The sequence below is a fragment of the Amphibalanus amphitrite genome, unplaced genomic scaffold (assembly GCF_019059575.1).
Source record: "Amphibalanus amphitrite isolate SeventyFive unplaced genomic scaffold, NRLGWU_Aamphi_draft 000378F_arrow, whole genome shotgun sequence".
Classification (NCBI taxonomy): domain Eukaryota; kingdom Metazoa; phylum Arthropoda; class Thecostraca; order Balanomorpha; family Balanidae; genus Amphibalanus; species Amphibalanus amphitrite.
In genome coordinates, this window is record NW_024881872.1 from 474,188 (window position 1) to 492,297 (window position 18,110).

The 18,110-nt window shown below is 54.5% G+C and overlaps 2 protein-coding genes across 11 annotated transcripts in view; one reads left to right on the forward strand and one right to left on the reverse strand.

Moving 5' to 3' along the window:
- LOC122389965 (activating signal cointegrator 1 complex subunit 2-like) overlaps positions 1-12,997 on the forward strand; it is a 24,017-nt gene extending 11,020 nt beyond the window's left edge. For all 4 annotated transcript variants that reach the window (XM_043382504.1, XM_043382503.1, XM_043382501.1 and 1 more), the window contains exons 4-14: positions 225-364; positions 776-962; positions 1,212-1,409; positions 1,823-1,998; positions 3,072-3,284; positions 3,686-3,826; positions 9,356-9,590; positions 10,869-11,116; positions 11,404-11,610; positions 11,954-12,180; positions 12,441-12,997. In XM_043382504.1, the coding sequence (XP_043238439.1) occupies positions 225-364; positions 776-962; positions 1,212-1,409; positions 1,823-1,998; positions 3,072-3,284; positions 3,686-3,826; positions 9,356-9,590; positions 10,869-11,116; positions 11,404-11,610; positions 11,954-12,180; positions 12,441-12,700 (2,232 nt within the window). In that variant the 3' untranslated portion in view covers positions 12,701-12,997. The remainder of the gene's footprint in view (positions 1-224; positions 365-775; positions 963-1,211; positions 1,410-1,822; positions 1,999-3,071; positions 3,285-3,685; positions 3,827-9,355; positions 9,591-10,868; positions 11,117-11,403; positions 11,611-11,953; positions 12,181-12,440) is intronic.
- LOC122389966 (cleavage stimulation factor subunit 1-like) lies at positions 12,967-18,108 on the reverse strand. Of its 7 annotated transcripts, none has more exons than XM_043382506.1 (7): positions 18,072-18,108; positions 16,651-16,750; positions 16,086-16,213; positions 15,714-15,919; positions 14,963-15,193; positions 14,490-14,650; positions 12,967-14,131 (listed from the first exon to the last, which is right to left on the reverse strand). In XM_043382506.1, exons 2-7 carry the CDS (start codon positions 16,722-16,724, stop codon positions 13,642-13,644), a joined length of 1,290 nt encoding a protein of 429 aa, XP_043238441.1. In that variant the 5' UTR covers positions 16,725-16,750; positions 18,072-18,108; the 3' UTR covers positions 12,967-13,641. The 7 variants fall into 7 exon arrangements, with proteins under 7 accessions (XP_043238441.1, XP_043238443.1, XP_043238442.1 ...); XM_043382508.1 differs by lacking the exon at positions 18,072-18,108 and adding an exon at positions 17,663-17,735; XM_043382507.1 differs by lacking the exon at positions 18,072-18,108 and adding an exon at positions 17,614-17,668.
- Between the last annotated feature and the right edge of the window lie 2 nt (positions 18,109-18,110).

The window sequence follows — 18,110 nt, forward strand, 5'->3', positions numbered from 1 at the left end:
TTTTTCATGCTGCGATTGAACCAGTGTACGACTTTGTATCCGAGTCTGTCGCATTTTATCAATATCCCACCTTGTGATTGAACCACTCTACTCTCGTCCCAGCACCTAGTATCTCATTTTACGACTGAAACTGCGTCTCGTCTCCGTATCATATCCTGTAGGTAAACCACTGTGCGACTCTCTCTCCCTCCCTCAGTGACACCGCTCCCATTATGTGTCGTCAGCACGCCGGCTGGGCCGAGCCGAGGGAGTACGTGCCGTTCAGCTGGCCGCCCGATGAACCGGTCGAACAGGCCGGCTGGCTGGCCGGTGTCGAGCTGCTCATTGAGGACCTGCACTGGCTGCTGCGCCGGCCCTACCACAGGTGGGTGGAGGGGGTGGGGTGTAGGGGGTGGTTCGCAGCCCTACAATTACAGGTGGGCGGGAGGGCGCCGGGGAGGGCTGCTGCGCCGGCCCTTCCACAGGTGGGCGGAAGGGGGATGTAGGGGATGGCCCGCAGCCCTACAACAGGTGGGCGGAAGGGGGTGGGGGTGTAGGGGATGGCCCGCAGCCCTTCAACAGGTGGGCGGGAGGGCGCCGGGGAGGGCTGCTGCCCTGGGGAAGAGAGCGTCATTTCCTGTCGCCTTATAGAGATAGGGGTAGAGGAGGGTTGCGCAGGTTCTGTTTTGTTAATGCGGGTACATTTCAGTTCGTTCGTTCGACTACCGTACCGCTCAGTATCGTGTTGCATGTTCTGGGTCATGCACTACAATTGATATGCGTACCTATGCTTCAGGTTCTGGTCTCAGGTGGTGTACGACCTGGCGCTGGCCGAGTGTCTGAGCACCACGCTGGAGACGCTGCCGCGGCCGCACGAGCTGGCACTGCTGCCGGCCTCCCCGGCCGTCCGGCAGGCCGTGCAGCAGGTGGCGCTGCTGGTGCTCAAACTGGCCCTCCGAATGGCCACATACAAGGAGAGCAAGGTACCTAACCCGAACACCAGCCAACCTAAGCATTAACTCTGTCTCTTTCTCTGCCTCTGTCTCTTCTCTGCCTCTGTCTCTACCTCTGCCTCTGTTTCTGCCTGTCTGTGTGTCTGTGTGTCTGTCTGTCTGTCTGTCTGTCTGTCTGTCTGTCTGTCTGTCTGTCTGTCTGTCTGTCTGTCTGTCTGTCTGTCTGTTGCATCCACCTTCCACCCCTATGAGGCTGTGACCGCCCCCCCCCCCCCTCAGGAGAACCAGCTGAGCCCGGCACTATTCGCCCAGCTGGTGTACGACAACTACCTGTGGGACATGGCGCGGCTGATGGACCTGTGCGCCGTCTACTCGGTCTCCAACTGCCAGCTGCTGAGCCGGCAGCTGGAGTCGCTGTTCACCCACCAGCCGGCCTATGTGCAGGATCTGCAGCTGACTGTGCTGGAACTGCCGCAGGTGCGAGACGGACGGGGGGGGGGAGGGAGGTGGCCGCTGGGGGATGGAAGGGTAGTTGAGGGCGTGTGGTGGTAGGATCTGTTGATCCTGTTGTTTCATGTAGATGCTTAGGTATGTCATGTGATATTTTTTAGTGGTTTTTAGTTGGAAGTGACGGCTGCAAGTGGTTTATGAGTAGAGCCGACATCAATTTCTGTCCCAGAGCATTAAAAGTTAAAACTGTTTTCAAAATGCGTGGTCAGCTTTCAACCGCTTCAGCTTGCCTACAAAAACTACCAGTTTTCAAACAGGATAGTCACCACTGCCAAACTTAACTATGCAAGCATGGTATTCGGTATATAGTCCCCCCCATATCCTGGCCTCCCAGGCGGCCATCTGTCCAGTGCTGACCCCCGCCTGCTGCTGTCCGACAGCTGCTGGGCCGGGTCGAGGAGCGCGTGGCCGGCACAGAGCTGGGCAAGTCCCTCAGCTGGACCGAGCTCTGGGACGTGGTGCAGTACGTCACCGATCTGGCCACCTCTCTGGACGCCTTCCTGCGCGTCTACCCGGCCGGCAGTGTGCCCTTCAGAGAGACTGGCGTACTGGTCAGGTGAGATTTGGTGTTTGTGTATGTGTGTGTGTGTGGGGGGGGGACGAGTGAGAGTTTACGGAGCACCGTGCAAGGTGCTTATAGTTCACATCTCTATAGTTTTCTGATGCTACAATCATGCTCGAATATTATTGATGTGTTTAGAGTGTCACCGTGATTTTCGGGTTTTGTCAGTTTTCGGATCCCGTCGATCATTTTTGGTTAGGTAGGCACTTGGTAAAAGGGTGCACGTCAGAATAGCTAGTGACATTTGAGCTAGTGACTTTTGAACTAGTACAAAACAGCTAGTGCCTCAAAACAGCTAGTGACAAAACAGCTAGCGTCAAAATAGCTAGTGAAGCAAAATAGCTAGTGCTTAGAAACAGCTAGTGACAAAACAGCTAGCGTCAAAGTAGCTAGTGAAGCATAAAGAGCTAGTGCCTCAAGACAGCTAGTGACGAAATAGCTATCGTCAAAATAGCAATTTCGTTGGACCTCTGTTCCCTTCCCATTCACTTCGCTTCAAAAATGCAAGATATCTATGACTGTAAATATGTATTTCCCGCGATATGCCATCTCTTTAATTCCCCGGTGCCCCGCTTCTAATTTGTTGTTTGTCCTAGGGATCCCGTCCTCTGCCCTCCTAGCATTCCAAATAATTTTGTCAAACTACGGTGCTCTTCTGCTCCTTCTACCCGTGGGGACTCTTCGTCGGGAAAGAATCTATAATAGCTGCTCTACGAATAAGCTATTTTGCTTATTAGCTATTAGTCGACGCTAGCGATTTCTATAGCCTAGCTATAATGAAGCACTAGCTATTTTGCTCTACTAGCTATATTGACGCTAGCTGTTTAGTCACTAGCTGATTTAATGCACTAGCTATTTTGCATTACTAGCTATTTTGGCGCTAGCTGTGTTGTTGTCACTAGCTGTTTTGAAGCACCTGCGGCGCCACCTGCTGCTCTTTTGTACTAGCTCATACTAGCTATGGTATACTAGGTTAAATACCATACTGTCTAGCTGCAGCTGCTCATACTCTGACCAACTCTCTGTCTCAGTCTCTGGTTCTAATTCGTCTTCCCGTTTCCCACCAGAATAGCCTCATTCTACGACACGGTGATACCGCGACTGTGGCGGCGACTGGAGGCGGAGACGCAGGCTGAGGTTCCGCCGCCGGCCGAGGTGCGGCGCCACCTGCTGCTGTGTCGCGCTGCGCTCATCTCTGTGGTGCGCCGGGCGCTGGAGTACTGCTGTTTGGAGCCGCTCCGTGAAGAGCAGACGGCTACAGAGGCGGTCGGTCGGAACAGGTGTGTACGTCAGAGCGGCGCTATGAGCTGACTGGGGCCGGTCGCTATTAAAAGAACGCTGTAATACTGGCATGGTTAGTTTATGCTATACATGAGGCATGCATCACACACACGGACTTTACGGGGTGAGCATCACATATCAAGGGAATAATGTATGACAGCATCCTGTATGAAATTACTCCTTGTGAATGGTGAAACTTTCGATGCGAAGTGGCTTGACCGCCTGTTTCATCACAAATGCTGTCGATCAAAGAGATTACCGGCAACCATGCCAATAAAGTTTGTTTGACTCTCACCGTTTGATACCAGTGAGTGAAATGTGTACCTATTTAGCCGATAGGTACAGCTCACGCTCTGCGTTAGCCCATGTCGTTGTTTGGTGACGTGCCGTGTTGTTCCAGGGAGCGTCTGCTCGACTGCGGTGAGCGATACCTGGAGGTAATGACGGAGTGTCTGGCCGAACAGCACTTTATGGCCGACTACCACCTACAGCACCCGGTCAACGAGGATGTACTGACCGTGCGACAGGGCTGCCCGGACCTGTATCCTTTCACAGAGCGGAGAGGCGGCGGGAGATGGTGGGGTGGGCCTTATACAGCTCTTTATACGGGCTACGGTTAGGGGAGATTTGGATGGACCTGTAATCTTTTAGAGCGCAGAGAGGCGATAGCCAGGGCGAGGAGGTGGATTTGTTGTGTGACAGTAGCCAGGGTATGCAAGGGTAGGACAATCTTTATCCTCGCAAAGCGCAGAGAGGCGACTGGCGGTCAGGGTGGGAGGGGGTAGCATGGATCTAGTTACGTCTTCTCAGAACGCAGAAGGGCGGACGACGCGACGGGGGGATGATTGGTGAGACGGACTGAATAGAATAGGCAGGGCGCGACTGATAAAAGATGGAGTGATGAGATGGGTGGAGGATTGAATGGCAGATATTAGACCGAGCTGGGTGAGACTAATATTGCTTCACTACTCGGTGAGACGGGCCGCGGAAGGGACAGGGGATGTCGGTACTGACTGGGATGGGCCAGGCAGTGCAGGTCTGCTGAGCTGGTGGGATGCGGGGTGAATGGTTTAGAAAGGAAAGGAGCTAAACCTTACTTCGCGTGCTGAGCTTTGGCACATTTGTATCTGAGCTTTGACACATTTGTATGATCTTTGGTACCTACGTCACTTTTCTCTCCTGTCATACAAATTAATGCAGTGGTTTAGTGGTCCCTGAAGTTCAACATTTTATGCAGATGCATTCTATTAAAACGTTCGCGAATGATTGCTATTTGTATTTCAGTAAAAGCATGTAATAACGCATGTAACAAAGTAACCACTGATACGCATAAGGTTGATCACACATCCTTATAATGACATTCCTTCAACATGGGCTAAATTGTCATTCATTGGTGCAGTGCTGCTCACGTTTTGGTCGTAAACAACTGGCAAGAAACTGACCCCTTGAATTGGTGATAACTCCTAGCACATGAAACTCTCGGTCATCGCTTACAAGATACAACACTTCCATCCTTTGGTGGTCGGCAATTCTCGCTCTGTTGAAGTTCTCTCGACTAGTGACGTATTTTCTGAATCCGTGAGCGGGGACATTTGTTCCGAAGGCGATGGTGTGGTAATCTGTGGTATGCCGGTTTTTGATGGGACATCCATTATACCAGGTGCTGGTCCGTCAGCCGATGGCAAGTCATCCAACGACATGTGACTCGCCGGTTCTTCCAGTGCTGTCGCCCTGTTTTGGTCTGTTTCGGCCACTGACCCACTGACCGCCGCCTCTGATGTGTTTATCGCCGTCACTGACGTCTCTGACGTGTCCGTGGCCGCCACGGGTCGATCCGTCACGGCGGTGTTCTCCCCCTCCGCCGGTGTACCGCCCGCCCCGGTGAACTCCTTCCCCGCACCGACACCGGGTGTGTCTGAACTCGCAGTGACGCCGTCGTCTGCCGGCGCCGCGGGCGGTGCGGCAGCGGGCCTCCAGTCGAGTAGTGCCTCCGCGGCGGCCGCGGCAACTCCGTCCCCGCCGAGTGAGCTGATTGCTGACAGACATTCTGCCGTGTCCCGGCCGAGCAGTCGCAGCACGGGGAGGAGTAGTAGCTGGTGGGTGAGCTGTACTTCGTCTGCAGCGAACGGCGCGGCGTCGGTGATGGTCTTCTGCATCGCGTCCAGCTCTCTCTCCGGCTGCATCGTCAGCTCTGTCATCAGCGCCCAGTCGAACGTCAGGTTCATGAAGTCGATGAAGGAGTAGACGACGCCGATGGCGGCTCGTCCGGAGCTGAGTTGGAGCAGGGCGCGCACAGGGCCGGGCAGCTGCTGTATGTAGAGCTCGGCTCGGTTCAGTGGGTACACGGACCGCTTCATCTCGGCCTCCAGCGCGGCCAGTCGCAGACAGGTCATCCGGCCGACGGTGCGGAACGCGAACAGGTACCGCCGGTGCTTCAGGAAGAAACCCATCATGTTGAAGAATGCGGTGTAGCGCACGTCGATTTCCTCGTCTCTGAGACCCGGACCGACAGTGCAGTAGTGGAAGACGTTGATCATGTCCAGCGGGATGATGGAGGTGATTCGCGGATCTTTCTCGAAGGCCAGGCTGCTGGGGTCGGTGGTGGATGGCGCCAGCTGCTGACATAGTTGGTCCGTGTCGGGAGCTACGGACGCCTGCAGCACAGGGGTGAACTCGGCAGGCACCCCCAGACCGACCATCACCTGGTTGATCATCCCGCGGAGGTCGGGCGCCCCGCCTCCACCCGACATCACGCGCTGCGTCAGCGGCATCGTCTGCGAGAAGACGCCGAGCTGCGCCTCCATAAGTGACGCGCCGGCGGCGAGCTGGTGGCGCAGCAGCATCTCGACCAGCGCCAGCTGCAGGCGGGTGCTGGTGATGGCGGCGGCCATCGGCGGCGAGCCCTCCAGCCCCTCCTGCGCGCGGTTCTTGATGTCGCGCAGCAGCTCTACCTGCGCGTTCCGCAGGGCCAGGATATGCTCGGCCGGCGCTGGTTCCTGCAGCTGGCCGGTGGCGTTCACTTGCCCCAGTAGCTGGCCCACCATGCCTCCCGTACCCGAGAACATTGTGGGCAGGATCTCAGAAGCGACCACAGTTTCGCCCTCGGTCAGCGTTCGGCTGACGGGCGGCCTGTTCTCGTCCCCCACCGCCATCCGGGTGCCCATGATGAGGTGAGCGCTCTCATCAGCCTCCATGCTGGTGAACGCGGCGGCCGCTGCGAACACCACCCAGTCGTCGTGCACCGGGTGTGGCGCGCCCTCGGGCCCGGCCGCGGCCAGCGCCTCCCAGGCGTCCCGCAGCAGGTGGGCGTAGTGTTTGATCGGCACCACGCCGCGATGTGTCTCCGACTGGGCCTGAGAGATGAGGCTGAGCACAAGCGCCTCTGCCGCCTCCGAGCCTTCTTCGGCACGCTTCGCTGTAGCTACTCCGGAGCTCCTCCCGTTATCCTTCGCGGCGCCCTCTTCTGTATCTTCCCCGGCGCCCTGTTCCGCGTGCTCCTCTGCTCCTTCCCCGGCGGCCTCGGCCATCAGCAGCTCTCGCAGCGGCGCGTGCAGCTCAGAGAGCGGCCGCGGCGGTGAAAAATCGAACCGGAACCGGTCGTCGATGCCGTAGAGATGCTGCAGTGGCCGGCGACGAATCTGCTGCACTGTGGCGAGTACGGCGGCCACGTCACCGGCGTCCGCGTGGCTGATGAGGTTGTTGTCCGGCATGAAGTAGCTGGGAATGTAGTGTCGCTCCAGACACGTCGCAATGCGATCGAGCATGGCCAGCACGCGCTCAAAGAGCTCCTCTTCGATCCAGTTTGTGTCGGCACACTTCTCTAGCTCCCAGAACATGAGCGTCTTGATGTGGTACGTGACCAACACCTTGGGCTCTTGCAGGTAACACTTCTGCATCATTTTGATAAGCACGTATACCTTGCGCTGCTGCGGGGTCAGACTGAGCGCCAGCCGCCGCTCGGGCTCAGAGAAGGACAGGCGCCACTCGAGATCGCGCCGGGAACTGCTGGCGTGGCCGGCGCCCACCAGGAAACACCGCGCGCTGCTCTCCATCTCCTGCCGCAGCTGCTCGGGCGGCCACTGGCGGCCGCGCACACGCTCCAGCCAGTCTGCCAGCTCTGTCGGCCTCTCAGCCAGCGGCAGCGCCGGCACCAGGTCGCAGTCGTCAATATGGCTCAGCGCGCCGCCCGGACTGTCTGCCTGCATCTTCATCAGCTCCTGGATGTTGATGGCAGGGCCCTGACGGTGCACGATCGCCCCCGGCAGCTCCTCCTGGAGCTGGCTAGCTAGGTGGGTGTTGACGCCGTCTATCGAGAGGTACATTGTAGGACCGCGCTTACCTACACATGCCGCCGCTTCAGTTCCCTTTTCTGCTTCCTCAGTTTTTCCGTCTGCCACCACCTCCCTAGCATCTTTATTCATTCCTTTTCCTTCTCCCTCTTCGACACTTCCTCCCATTGTCTTTTCTTCTTCTTCAGACTCCAGGAGTTCTTTTTTAGCCTGCTCGAAATCTTCCGTAACCTTTTCACTCACTTTCTCTTCACGCTCACTTTCATCTGTATTTTCTGTGTACCCCTCTTCCTCTTTCTCTCCCTCTGCAGTTTTGACGAAGAGCTCTGCTGGCAATCCGCCCAGTCTCTCCATTGTCAGTCCCGGCACGTCCAGTACAACTCTCGTGTAGCCACGGTGACTGGCTCGCGTCGTGTCCATATAGAGTGACCCGTCTCCGCGCCGTGCCGCCACGCGCAGCGGCTTCATCTCTAGCATCACATCCACATCGGCGGTGCGGTAGTGCGGCAGCGCGTCGCCAGCGCGCTCCGTGTAGGGAGGCACGGAGAGACGCTCTATGGACGAGCCGGTGACGTGGCAGGCGAAACTGCTGCCCCGCAGCCCCTCCACACTGTCGAATATCCTCTGGAGCTCGTGTGTGCTCGGCGGTGTGTTCTGCTCCAGGTCGTAGACAGGTACCAGGTACCGTAGAGCTGCCGACGCGGGTCCGACCGGCACGCCGGAGATGGGATCCCGCCGCCGGTCCCGCAGGCAGCGACGGAGGCTGACGGCTGCCAGAGGCACTGGTTTGTCGTACAGGGACGGGTGGTACTGGCTGTAAGAGGGACGGCTGTCCAGACCGCGAGACATGGCTGGTGTTGGAGATCAGGAGGCGTGTGTAGCGATTGGCCCGTTGGGGAGAGTGGACGGGGGGGGGGGGACTGCACCAAGCGGTCCGTGCGCCGATTATCACGCGCCAAACGGACGCGGTCAGCTGCCTCGAGCACCGCTCATCAGCCCCGTTCACGGTTTTAACACCGAATGCTTATCACAGCATCCTGACTGACAACAACCTGCAGCCTTTCCACCGACAAAGGCCGCGTAATGCACAGTTCTTCTGCGGGTCCCGCCACCACTGAAATTCCGGATCTGTCTCTCCACTGTGTAGCACCTCGCTTCTCAGCGTTATCGCAGCGACTGACGCGCGTCGCCGGCCGGCCGGCCAGCTGACGAGCGATGACGTCATAGGGAAATTCCGACGATGCGTCAGCGGGGCTGCTGCCGCGTGCGGCCGTGAAGCTGCGTTACACTGAACACGGGCGCTGGTTGGGTAGGGGAGGGGTTGGGAATTTCTGGGGGAGGGCCGGGCAAGTTGAACTTATCATCAGAAGGCAGAAGGAATTTTGTCGGGAAGCGAGGAAAGACCTTGCTTCCGTCGTCGGCAGTGAAGGAAATAGATGTATGGAAGTGGTGGGAAGCCTCATCTGGTTCCTTCCGATGTGGTCATCGATGGCAGGCGCTCAGCGGACGCCAGAGGTCAACGATTTTTACATTTGAAGTGCTTTGATTTTCTTATACAATCCTTACAAGTATTACTTGCAATCGCAAATGCATCCATAGGTACTCGTCATCGCTGGGTATGTCAGATTGAGTCAATGATGCACCCTATTTGTGTTCTTTTATCTTGGTTGCTTGGCATCAGTTTGCCGTGTCCCCCCTGCCATTCTAGTGAGCTGCGTTTGTGTATGTACAATTACATACCCGACCACCCCAGTCGCACGGTCTCCTTGACTGCCGCTCAGTGACCCTGCGCGACTCGACTACGTCCTGGACGCCGTGCTCAGCGCCGTACCGCCGGCGGCCGCCACCCCGCCCGAGCCCGCCCCCGCCGCGGCGGACCCGGCCGGGGCCGGGGCGGGGGCGGGGGCGGAGGACGGGGGCGCAGAGGCCGGGCCGATGGTCGACGGTGTCGAGCTGGAGTCGATGGTGTCCCATGTGCAGGATCTGCTGCCAGACCTTAGTCGCAGCTTCGTCATGGTAAGATGACGCTGAGTAAGGGACATGACGAACGATTGGAGAATTAATGATCATGGTGAGCTGCTGTGTAATGTGTTTAACCCTCGCCCGCACATGGGGGGGGGGGGGTGGTTGCCACCCCCCCCCCCCCCAGGCAGTCTTTCTGCTCTGCACTGAACATTTTTAGAGCTAGAAGGCTGATTTTTCGTATAGCTGCTCGTCTATCCTTTCTTGATGTCCACTGAAAATTTCAAGTTTCTGTGATTTTTGGTTTCGGAGATATGACCTTGTTTTTCAGGTCATGTCATGACCCAAATGGCCAATTCTCAACATCTTGCGTTTGCCATGGGCCTTGTGAGCTTTTGACACCCTGATTTCGGCCTTTTTTGCCAGTCTTACCTCCCACCTATCATGGAACATGTTGTTCGACGATGTACAGGGGTCAAGGTCAGGGTCAAGGTCAACCTAGGTCATCTAAGATAATTGCGTTTTAGGCAAGCTGAATTTACTTTTTGTGAAGTTTTTTGACTGCATTTTTGGTAAAAGCTTCTCAGATCATGATTTCAAGTGATATGGACCCAAAAACAATCGGTGCACACATCAGTATACACACAGACACACACAGACATACAAACCCATATAATTGACCTTGACCTAACTTGACCCGAAATGACCTCAGCAGCAAAATTCTGGTCGGATAGTGTTACAAAGAGGTTCTAGCTGGCTTGGCACCAGAAAACACCATCGTCATCGGTATTTGATAAGCAGCGCACTTGATATCCAACGGTGACCCAAAACAGCAACATTTTTTAGTTTGACCTGACCTGGAAGGTCAATGACTGACCTGAGAAGGTAAAACTGGGTATCATTGGATTCGTCTCTTCCCAAAAAATCTTTTTGGTCTTTACTGCTAAGCTCTATCTCCAACAGGAACGAAATGGCGCGGGGGGGGGGGGGTGGCAACCACCCCCCCATGTGCGTTCTAGGATGGGAAAATGGCATGTGCGGGCGAGGGTTAATAAGCTGTAATAATGTCAATATCGTCAACGTGGACTGAACGTGATGCCATATCCTGTGATGTGTAGTGCAATTTGCACAGCATGTTTCAGGTCTTGCACCTCTTGTTATCGCTTCATTGTTTGCCTTCGCTTTGGTATCGCTTCCGGGTGTTTGACCTTGATATCTGCCGCCGCAGCCGTGTGGCTGTTTTTATGAGGCAGTGACTCACTCGCTGCCCCTGTTATCCACAACACGACGCGCAGTTCTAACTTCACTAACCACCCACCCGTCGCCTTCCAGGCCTGTCTGGAGCACTACAACTTCAGCTCGGAGCGGGTCATCAACGCGCTGCTGGAGGACTCACTACCCCCGTCACTGGCATCGCTCGACCGAACGGCGGAGGCGGCACTCCCCCCGCCGCCCGAACCGGCCCCCACCCCCGCCCCGTCGAGCGTCCTCTCGACGCGACGGAACGTGTTCGACGGAGACGAGTTCGATGTGATGAGTCGCAATGATGTCGACCTGAGTCGATTCCACAAGGGCAAACGGTACGTTAGGGTCGCTGATACTTGGGACTGCTTGGGATCTCCATGGGTTTTGGATTGGATGGCTGAGAGGGTATTGTTTGCACAATTCTCAGTTTGATATTTCATAGCCGTTTTAGCAGGCTCTCATCTTTTTAGTACTAATGAACTCATAATCTTAGACTCATGGATAAGACATCCACTTTTTCTTACGTCATTCATTGATCCTAACGAACAAATAACGTTCAACAAACGGACTACCGCCCCTTCAGACAGTGCCGATAATCTCCCTGGTCCGCTCCATTCCCCAGTATGACTGAGGCGCGGCTGGCGCGCGAGCTGGCGGACAAATCGTCCCTGCGCGAAGCCGGCCAGCGTGAGCGGTACCAGCTGTTTGGATCGCTAACCACGGACGGTAGCGTGTACGAGGCGATACACTATGAGGACGAGTATGACGACACGTATGATGACGTCACCACGGGTCAGGAGGAACCCAAGGAGGAGGCCGAGGAGGACAGGTGAGGAGAGGAACGTAGAGGAGGGGAGGATATAGGCTAGGGAGGAGTAGTGGAGGTTACAAATTAGGCATTGTTTCACCGTGATGTATCAAACGATATTGAGAGTGGAAAATCGTTCGGAAAGGACCCTGGAGTCTGCAACTCTCCGCAGCCTTCTAGAACCCTGCACGAACGGCCCTCCTCGTCCTACCCAATCACTGGGACAGGACAGTGTCTACAAGTAGACTGTAGATATTAGATGTAGACGTAGACTGGGGGAGATCTAGACACAATCATGGCACCGTTTCTAGCCAGGTATACCGTACAGACTGTCACTCTCTGACACACCCCTCCCCTCCCGCAGCGGGCCGGTGCCCCTGAACCAGCCGCTGCCCAGCTCCCGGTGGCGGCGGCCCGACCCGGCCGCGGAGGAGGACCAGGAGACGGCCGGGCCGCGGCGCGACCACTTTGTCCAGGATCCGGCCGAGGTTCGCGCCCGGCAGGAGGCCCGCCGACAGGAGCAGCAGCAGCGGCGCCGCGGACGGGGCCGCGGCGGCCACCACGGCCCGCCGCTTAACAGGGACGTCGTCGGTGAGTGAGACGACGGTCCAGAATGTGTGCCGTGATTCGGAGACTTATCTGGGGTGCATTGTGTTTCGCTGTTGATAACCGGGTCGTTATTATGGCCAAGATGCACATGTGCACACATCAGTCTATTGCATATCCAGCTGTCCGTTTAGCCGAGCTCCCGTCCTGCCGTAAGTGGCCGTACACTGTCGTCTGACTATCCACGGTTCGTTTGTTTCGCTCCTGTTGTCTGACCCTCGGCTGACCTCGTTCTTTCCTTCCAGGCGCACCGCGCGGCCAGGGCCAGGACAAACAGGTTCTGCAAAACCGGCGGCGGAAAAAACGAACAGAAGTCTACCCAGCACCGGCGCGGCGCCGACCGGAAGCAGAGGGGCGGCATGTTCTAGGCGCAGCGCGCGCGGCGTCTGTTGGCTGTGTTGGCAGAGTGCCGGGGCGGGAGGCGGGTCCCCGTCCGGTGGCTGTGGCGGAGAGCCGGGCGTGCTCAAGAGAAAGGCCAGCACCCGAGTGTGATCGACTTGGTTGACCGGTGTATCTGCTGTGTAGAGCGGAGATTCAGGGCCCAGCGCGTGGTGTCACGTGAGTTATATCGCACATTGACAGGCACCAGCTGCGTCCTAACCAACCTTTTCACAGGCGGATGGTTCTCCATCGCAACGCCCAAAAGCCCGGACCAGAGTATGCGAGCAGGGGTACCGGGACGACGTCGTGCTGTTTACGTGCATTTTTATCTTGTTGTGTGATGCAGTGTCACGAAGATATTTATCTTTTTTCGCACGCAAAGGTGATCGATCGACAAATGAAGCTGTGTATTGATGATGAACATGGTGTTTGAATGATGAACGGCATCAAACCTCACGCAGCCTCACTCGCGGCAAATATGAATCAAACAGCGTACAGCAAGTATCGCTGCGTATACACATCCCCAATCAGACTGGACCCAGTATCTACACAAACGCGGTGGATAGAGGCAGCCGCTCGGTCACACTGCACACATGGGCAGGCTGCATTCGGGCAGTCTGTAAATGGCAGGGTGTGTCGAATAATTGTCCCTGCAGCTTCCCAAACTTTTGGCATTGTTCATCGCCACCCTGGGTATCTTAGTTCGAGCCGCATATTTCATTTGGTTCGCTGAACTAAAAGCGATAAGACAACTAAGACTCACAGGCGACAGGTGACCGTCGCTATGCTCAGGAGTCTAGGAACAGACACTAGGCGTTTGAGACCAGACCTGTGCGGAACGGGACGCTCGCCGACAGCCGCGCGAGCTTCGATGGTATGCACATTCACTTAGTATGAGCTATGAATCCTGGGACCATTCAGCAACTAAGGTGGGGTGGCATCCGTGGGAATCATCGTTTGGACTAACCATTTCGGCCAAACTGCCCTGCCGTCTTTAGAACCATAGCCCATCTGATTCGGTCGTCGCTTTTCAGTCTCATCCACCGCCCGTCTCCCATCCCTCTCTCAATGTGTGGCGGCGCGCCGCACCCAGAACCTCGCCCGGAAGTCGTCCGAGCAGCTCATGAACGCCGACGTCACCGGCGAGTGGATGATGTGCCGGACCGGCGAGTTGTGACACAGCGACATCAGCTGCTTCCGAGAGGCGTTGCGCGCGTCCCACGAGCACAGACTCTTGGTGGCCTCGTCAGGCAGCATCACAAAGTCCTCGGTGTGGTTGAAGATGGCCCGACTGCGGTGCTGCTGCTTCCCGATGATGCCGGCACCGGTGTAGGCGATCAGGCAGCGGCTGGTAGACAGCTCCCACAGCTTCACCATCGAGTCCTTGCCCGACGAGAGCACGTACTTGCCGTTCTTGGAGAACACCACCGAGGAGATGCCGGCGCCGTCGTGCGCCTTCGGGAAGGTGTTGACGCAGCGGCTCGACACGCCGTCCCACAGCTTGATGCTGCCGTCGTTGGAGCCGGTGACGTAGACGCGGGCGTCCGGTGACCACCTGTCAGGGCGGGACGGAGAGTCGGGTCAGTCGTGTGACTACCGGACAGGGGACGAAGTGGGGAGACGCTGGCTGAATGGGTCGTGATCTTACCAAGTTCATTGTGTTCAAATTTATTCAAATAACTAGATGAATGTTCAACTTGCCCGATAAGACACGCGATGAGGCATAGCATACTTGTTTTCCTACCATGCAAAATTTAGTAAAAAATTGAAAGCCATAAAAACGATTATACATCAATTCGACCATTCCATTCTCCCTCCTCAAAAACCCATCACCGAGGGACAAGCTGACATCGGCCAGCCATCCCTCCTCTCCCCGTCCGCCCTTCCATCCCATCCTCTCTCCCGAGTCTCACTGCGTGGATGTGACGCGGTTGGTGTGGTGCTCCTTGTTGAACGGGTTGACGTAGCACTGTGCCGTGGCGATGTCGTATACCCGCACGGCCGTGTGATCCGTGCCCACAGCCATGTAGTCGCCGCTCGGGTGGAAGCTGAAACAGCGCACCGGGATGGCGTCCTGGCCGCCCCCGGGGGGCTCGGTAAGTCATGGTACCGCCGGTATTGGAAGTGTCTTTGGGACGACCGGTGGGGAGGGTCAGCAGTTGGAGTTGGACGGGGGGGGGGGGGGTCAGAGTCATGGCGTCAGCAGCTGTCAGATGTCATGTGGACAGGCCAATGGAAATGTCAACAACGACCGACAGAGTAACTGCAGAAGCCTCAGAAGCACTATGCCCTCGTTCATCAATCCAAAGGAATGCTCTAACTGTACATCCTCTCCCATTTCCATTCCCCATATCCGCCCCTCTTCTCCCCAACCCTCAACACCCACCGAGATGACGGTCGTCGCCTTCTTCACCGACGACTTGCTGTACTCGAAGATTTTGATGTTGGTGTCGCGCGAACCGGATGCTAGCAGCGGCAGCCGCGGGTGGAACTCGAGCCACGTCACCTCGTCCACGTGGTCGTAGAGCGTCTTGATGACCGGGTGGTGGCCGGACGAGGCGTCTATCATGTCCGGCTCGTGCGGCTTCTTGGCCAACATGCGGTCCACGTCGATAATCTGCGAACAAAGAGAACAAGGGCCGAGATCGACAACACGTCAACAACCTCAGGAGAGGGCGAGTAGGACGTTAAATTTGGATAACTTCAGGTCGAATTCGGTGATATTCGGAAAACGGAATAGCTGCTGGGGTGAAAGTGATATGTCGATGATATCTGCGAGGAAAGCGACGGAGATCTGGACACTAAGTCGATCATCTGTGGACGCGAAGAGCGACCGAGCAAGGCAGCTGCTACAGGGTCTGGGGAATGGCTATTGTAGACGGGAGCTGCTTTGCTTCGGTGCCTAAAAATGGTTGTCTCCTGTTCGGAAGCGGTGCACACGGAAAGGGCTGTCGGCGAACGTCTAATTCTAATTCGAAGCATATATTTCTCCATGTTTTTTTATAGTGAATTGGAGTCTAATAATCGGAAGCGCTGAAGTTGCATTTTTTTCCACGCAGCCGTACTTCGATTTCGACATCCATGTCGACGCTGGCCTACCTTGATACCGACATCCACGCGGTATCGTCTCCTCCTACCTTGATGCTGGCATCGACGCTGCCGGTGGCGATCAGCTGTCCGTCTGGCGAGAAGCAGCCGGAGCGGCAGGCGCCCTTGTGCGAGGTCACGTAGCACGTCTCGTAGGCGGCCGGCTCCGGTGCCACCGTCGGCATGTCCGACTCAAACTCCAGGTCCAGGCCCGATGTGAACGTGTCCTCCGTCTTCACCCGGTCCTCACTGGCCTCTGCCAAATCGATCGGGCATGTCGGGCAGTATGTCACACATGTGTAAATCTCATATTGACGATAAAAACATTTCTTCAAAGCAATCCTGCATGGTCTAGTTCAAGTTCCAGCCAGGTTTTGAATTTGTCAGCAGTTTAAGCTGTTGAAGCCTTACACAGAACTCACCCTTTTCCTTCTGCAGTCCGAGCAGCACCAGCCGGAACAGCCTGTCTGATGGCGGGCAGGCGGGGTCTGGCTTGATGGTCTGGTGCATACTGGAGGCCAGCGTCTGCTGACCATCATAGTATAGCTGGCTGCAGGTCAAAGGAACATGTCAGCAGTGTAGCCACAGCACCTGGAAGCCAATTTGGGGCACAACTTTTTTAACTTACAGCACAATTTAAAGCACTAAATCACAACTTCAATTAAATCGTTTCCTGTTGTACAGAATGTGACAATATTTTTGCTGAGTCATTGATGGACTGGGAAAAATTTCTTCAAAAACTAGTCAGCAGTACTGACTTGTTTGCATCTATAACCTAACTAAGGAAATGCTTTGGTAAGTGGCAAGGGACAATGCAAATAATTATGTTAGTGCGCACTAAAACAGTTCATGTCCGGAAAACCTTATTAGAGCATATTAACTAATAAATAACAGCTAAACAAAGTGACTTGACGAGGTATACTGTAGTAGAGGGCTTCAGAATGTTGATTTTGAAGCTCACTGTTACAATACAAGCAGCACACCAACCTGATGATAAGCCGGTAGAGTGCTTCTCGAACCTTCACCAAGCTGTTAAGGTCAACTTTCTCAGCGTCTGCCATGTCTGGAGTTATTCTGCTCAGACCAGCTGAAATATAGAATATCACATAATTTAGATGGTACCTACCTACCCATCTTAAAAATCATATAAGACCCAAGTAAACGTAGGTTAGGAAAAAATACTCCCAGCCAGCAACTTTTCTAATGGCAGTAAAACTCCCCCAAGATGACATTTTAATCAAACAAAAACCAGTTGGGCAAACTAGGCGGCGGGAATCAAAATATGGAGGCATCAAAATATTGATTCTAGTGGGCGGAGCTTTGACCATATATGGGCATAGAATCAATATTTTGATTCTATTTGGGACATTCCCACCTTCAGATGACCCGTTACGGCGGAAATAACCCCCATGACGGCGAGATTTTTTGACAAGTCAATACAAAAAACTTCCCCGCTTCAATTTTTCGCTGCATGGCTATCAGCCGTTTGTCGCGCGTACCTTTTCGAATGGCATAAAGATTTCGCCGCCATAATTCAACAAAAACGTGCTGTTAAAACTTGCTCTGTTTATCATTAACGACGAGCCTTTGTAATTTTTTCATAATTTTGTCTAAAAGAACATAAAAAATGCGTTATTTAGTTGTATAATTCATTTATAAGAAATATTCTTTTTCTTTGTATCTAGCCACGATTTCCGGTTCCCGCCATTTCGCGCCGGCGTCATGGGTGTTTGGATGCAACGTTATGCTGAAACAGTTTTTAATCACAATTCTTAGAAAACTACCTCATTTCATAAATCAAAATGGAAAAATAAAAAGATATCAAATACGCATGACCTTAGGGGGAAACCGGGGGGCTGAAAAAGGTGAACTGACAAAACCAAACAAAACTACTTTTGCTGAATGCCTACCCACAGTGTATATAAAATATAAATATATAAATCTGCCTTCCTAGGGCACTATGAAATTTTCCAAAACGAATTTCCGTCTTAGGACGCACATGCGTTCGTTGCATCGTGTTCAAACGGTAGCGATTGGAAGAGATTGAACTTTAAACCTGAGGTTTTTTGCAAAGGATTGCTTAAATTAGTAACGAATTATAAATAAGTAAATTTTCTACGGCGAGGACCTATAGGTTATTAAAAAAAGGAGTTTTTCCTTTGCGAATTAAGCAGTATGTTAACCTAATGACGTCATTTTTTGTAAGTTTTCTGTTCAGTTACAAATGTCGCAGAAGCGTCGTTTTTTTATTTTCCGTCAACAGTTGTTGAATGTTTGGGTTTTCACAATTCATGCGAATTTTTGTTTAATGCATGGTAAGAACGGTAAGAAATCTGTTGAACAGTATTTGACATTTTCAAGGAGTTTGAGTAGATAAGTGGAATTTAATAGAGGGTAGTAGTGCGGACTGCGGAGCTGCTCTAATCAGGGGGGGTCCGTCCCTTTAC

Coding starts and splice junctions, on each gene's coding strand:
- LOC122389966 (XM_043382506.1), bottom strand. CDS start 16,724: ATGGCAGACGCTGAGAAAGTTGACCTTAACAGCTTGGTGAAGGTTCGA. Junction 16,214..16,650: donor CTCTACCGGCTTATCATCAG/GTTGGTGTGCTG, acceptor TTTGACCTGCAG/CCAGCTATACTATGATGGTC. Junction 15,920..16,085: donor CGGACTGCAGAAGGAAAAGG/GTGAGTTCTGTG, acceptor TCGATTTGGCAG/AGGCCAGTGAGGACCGGGTG.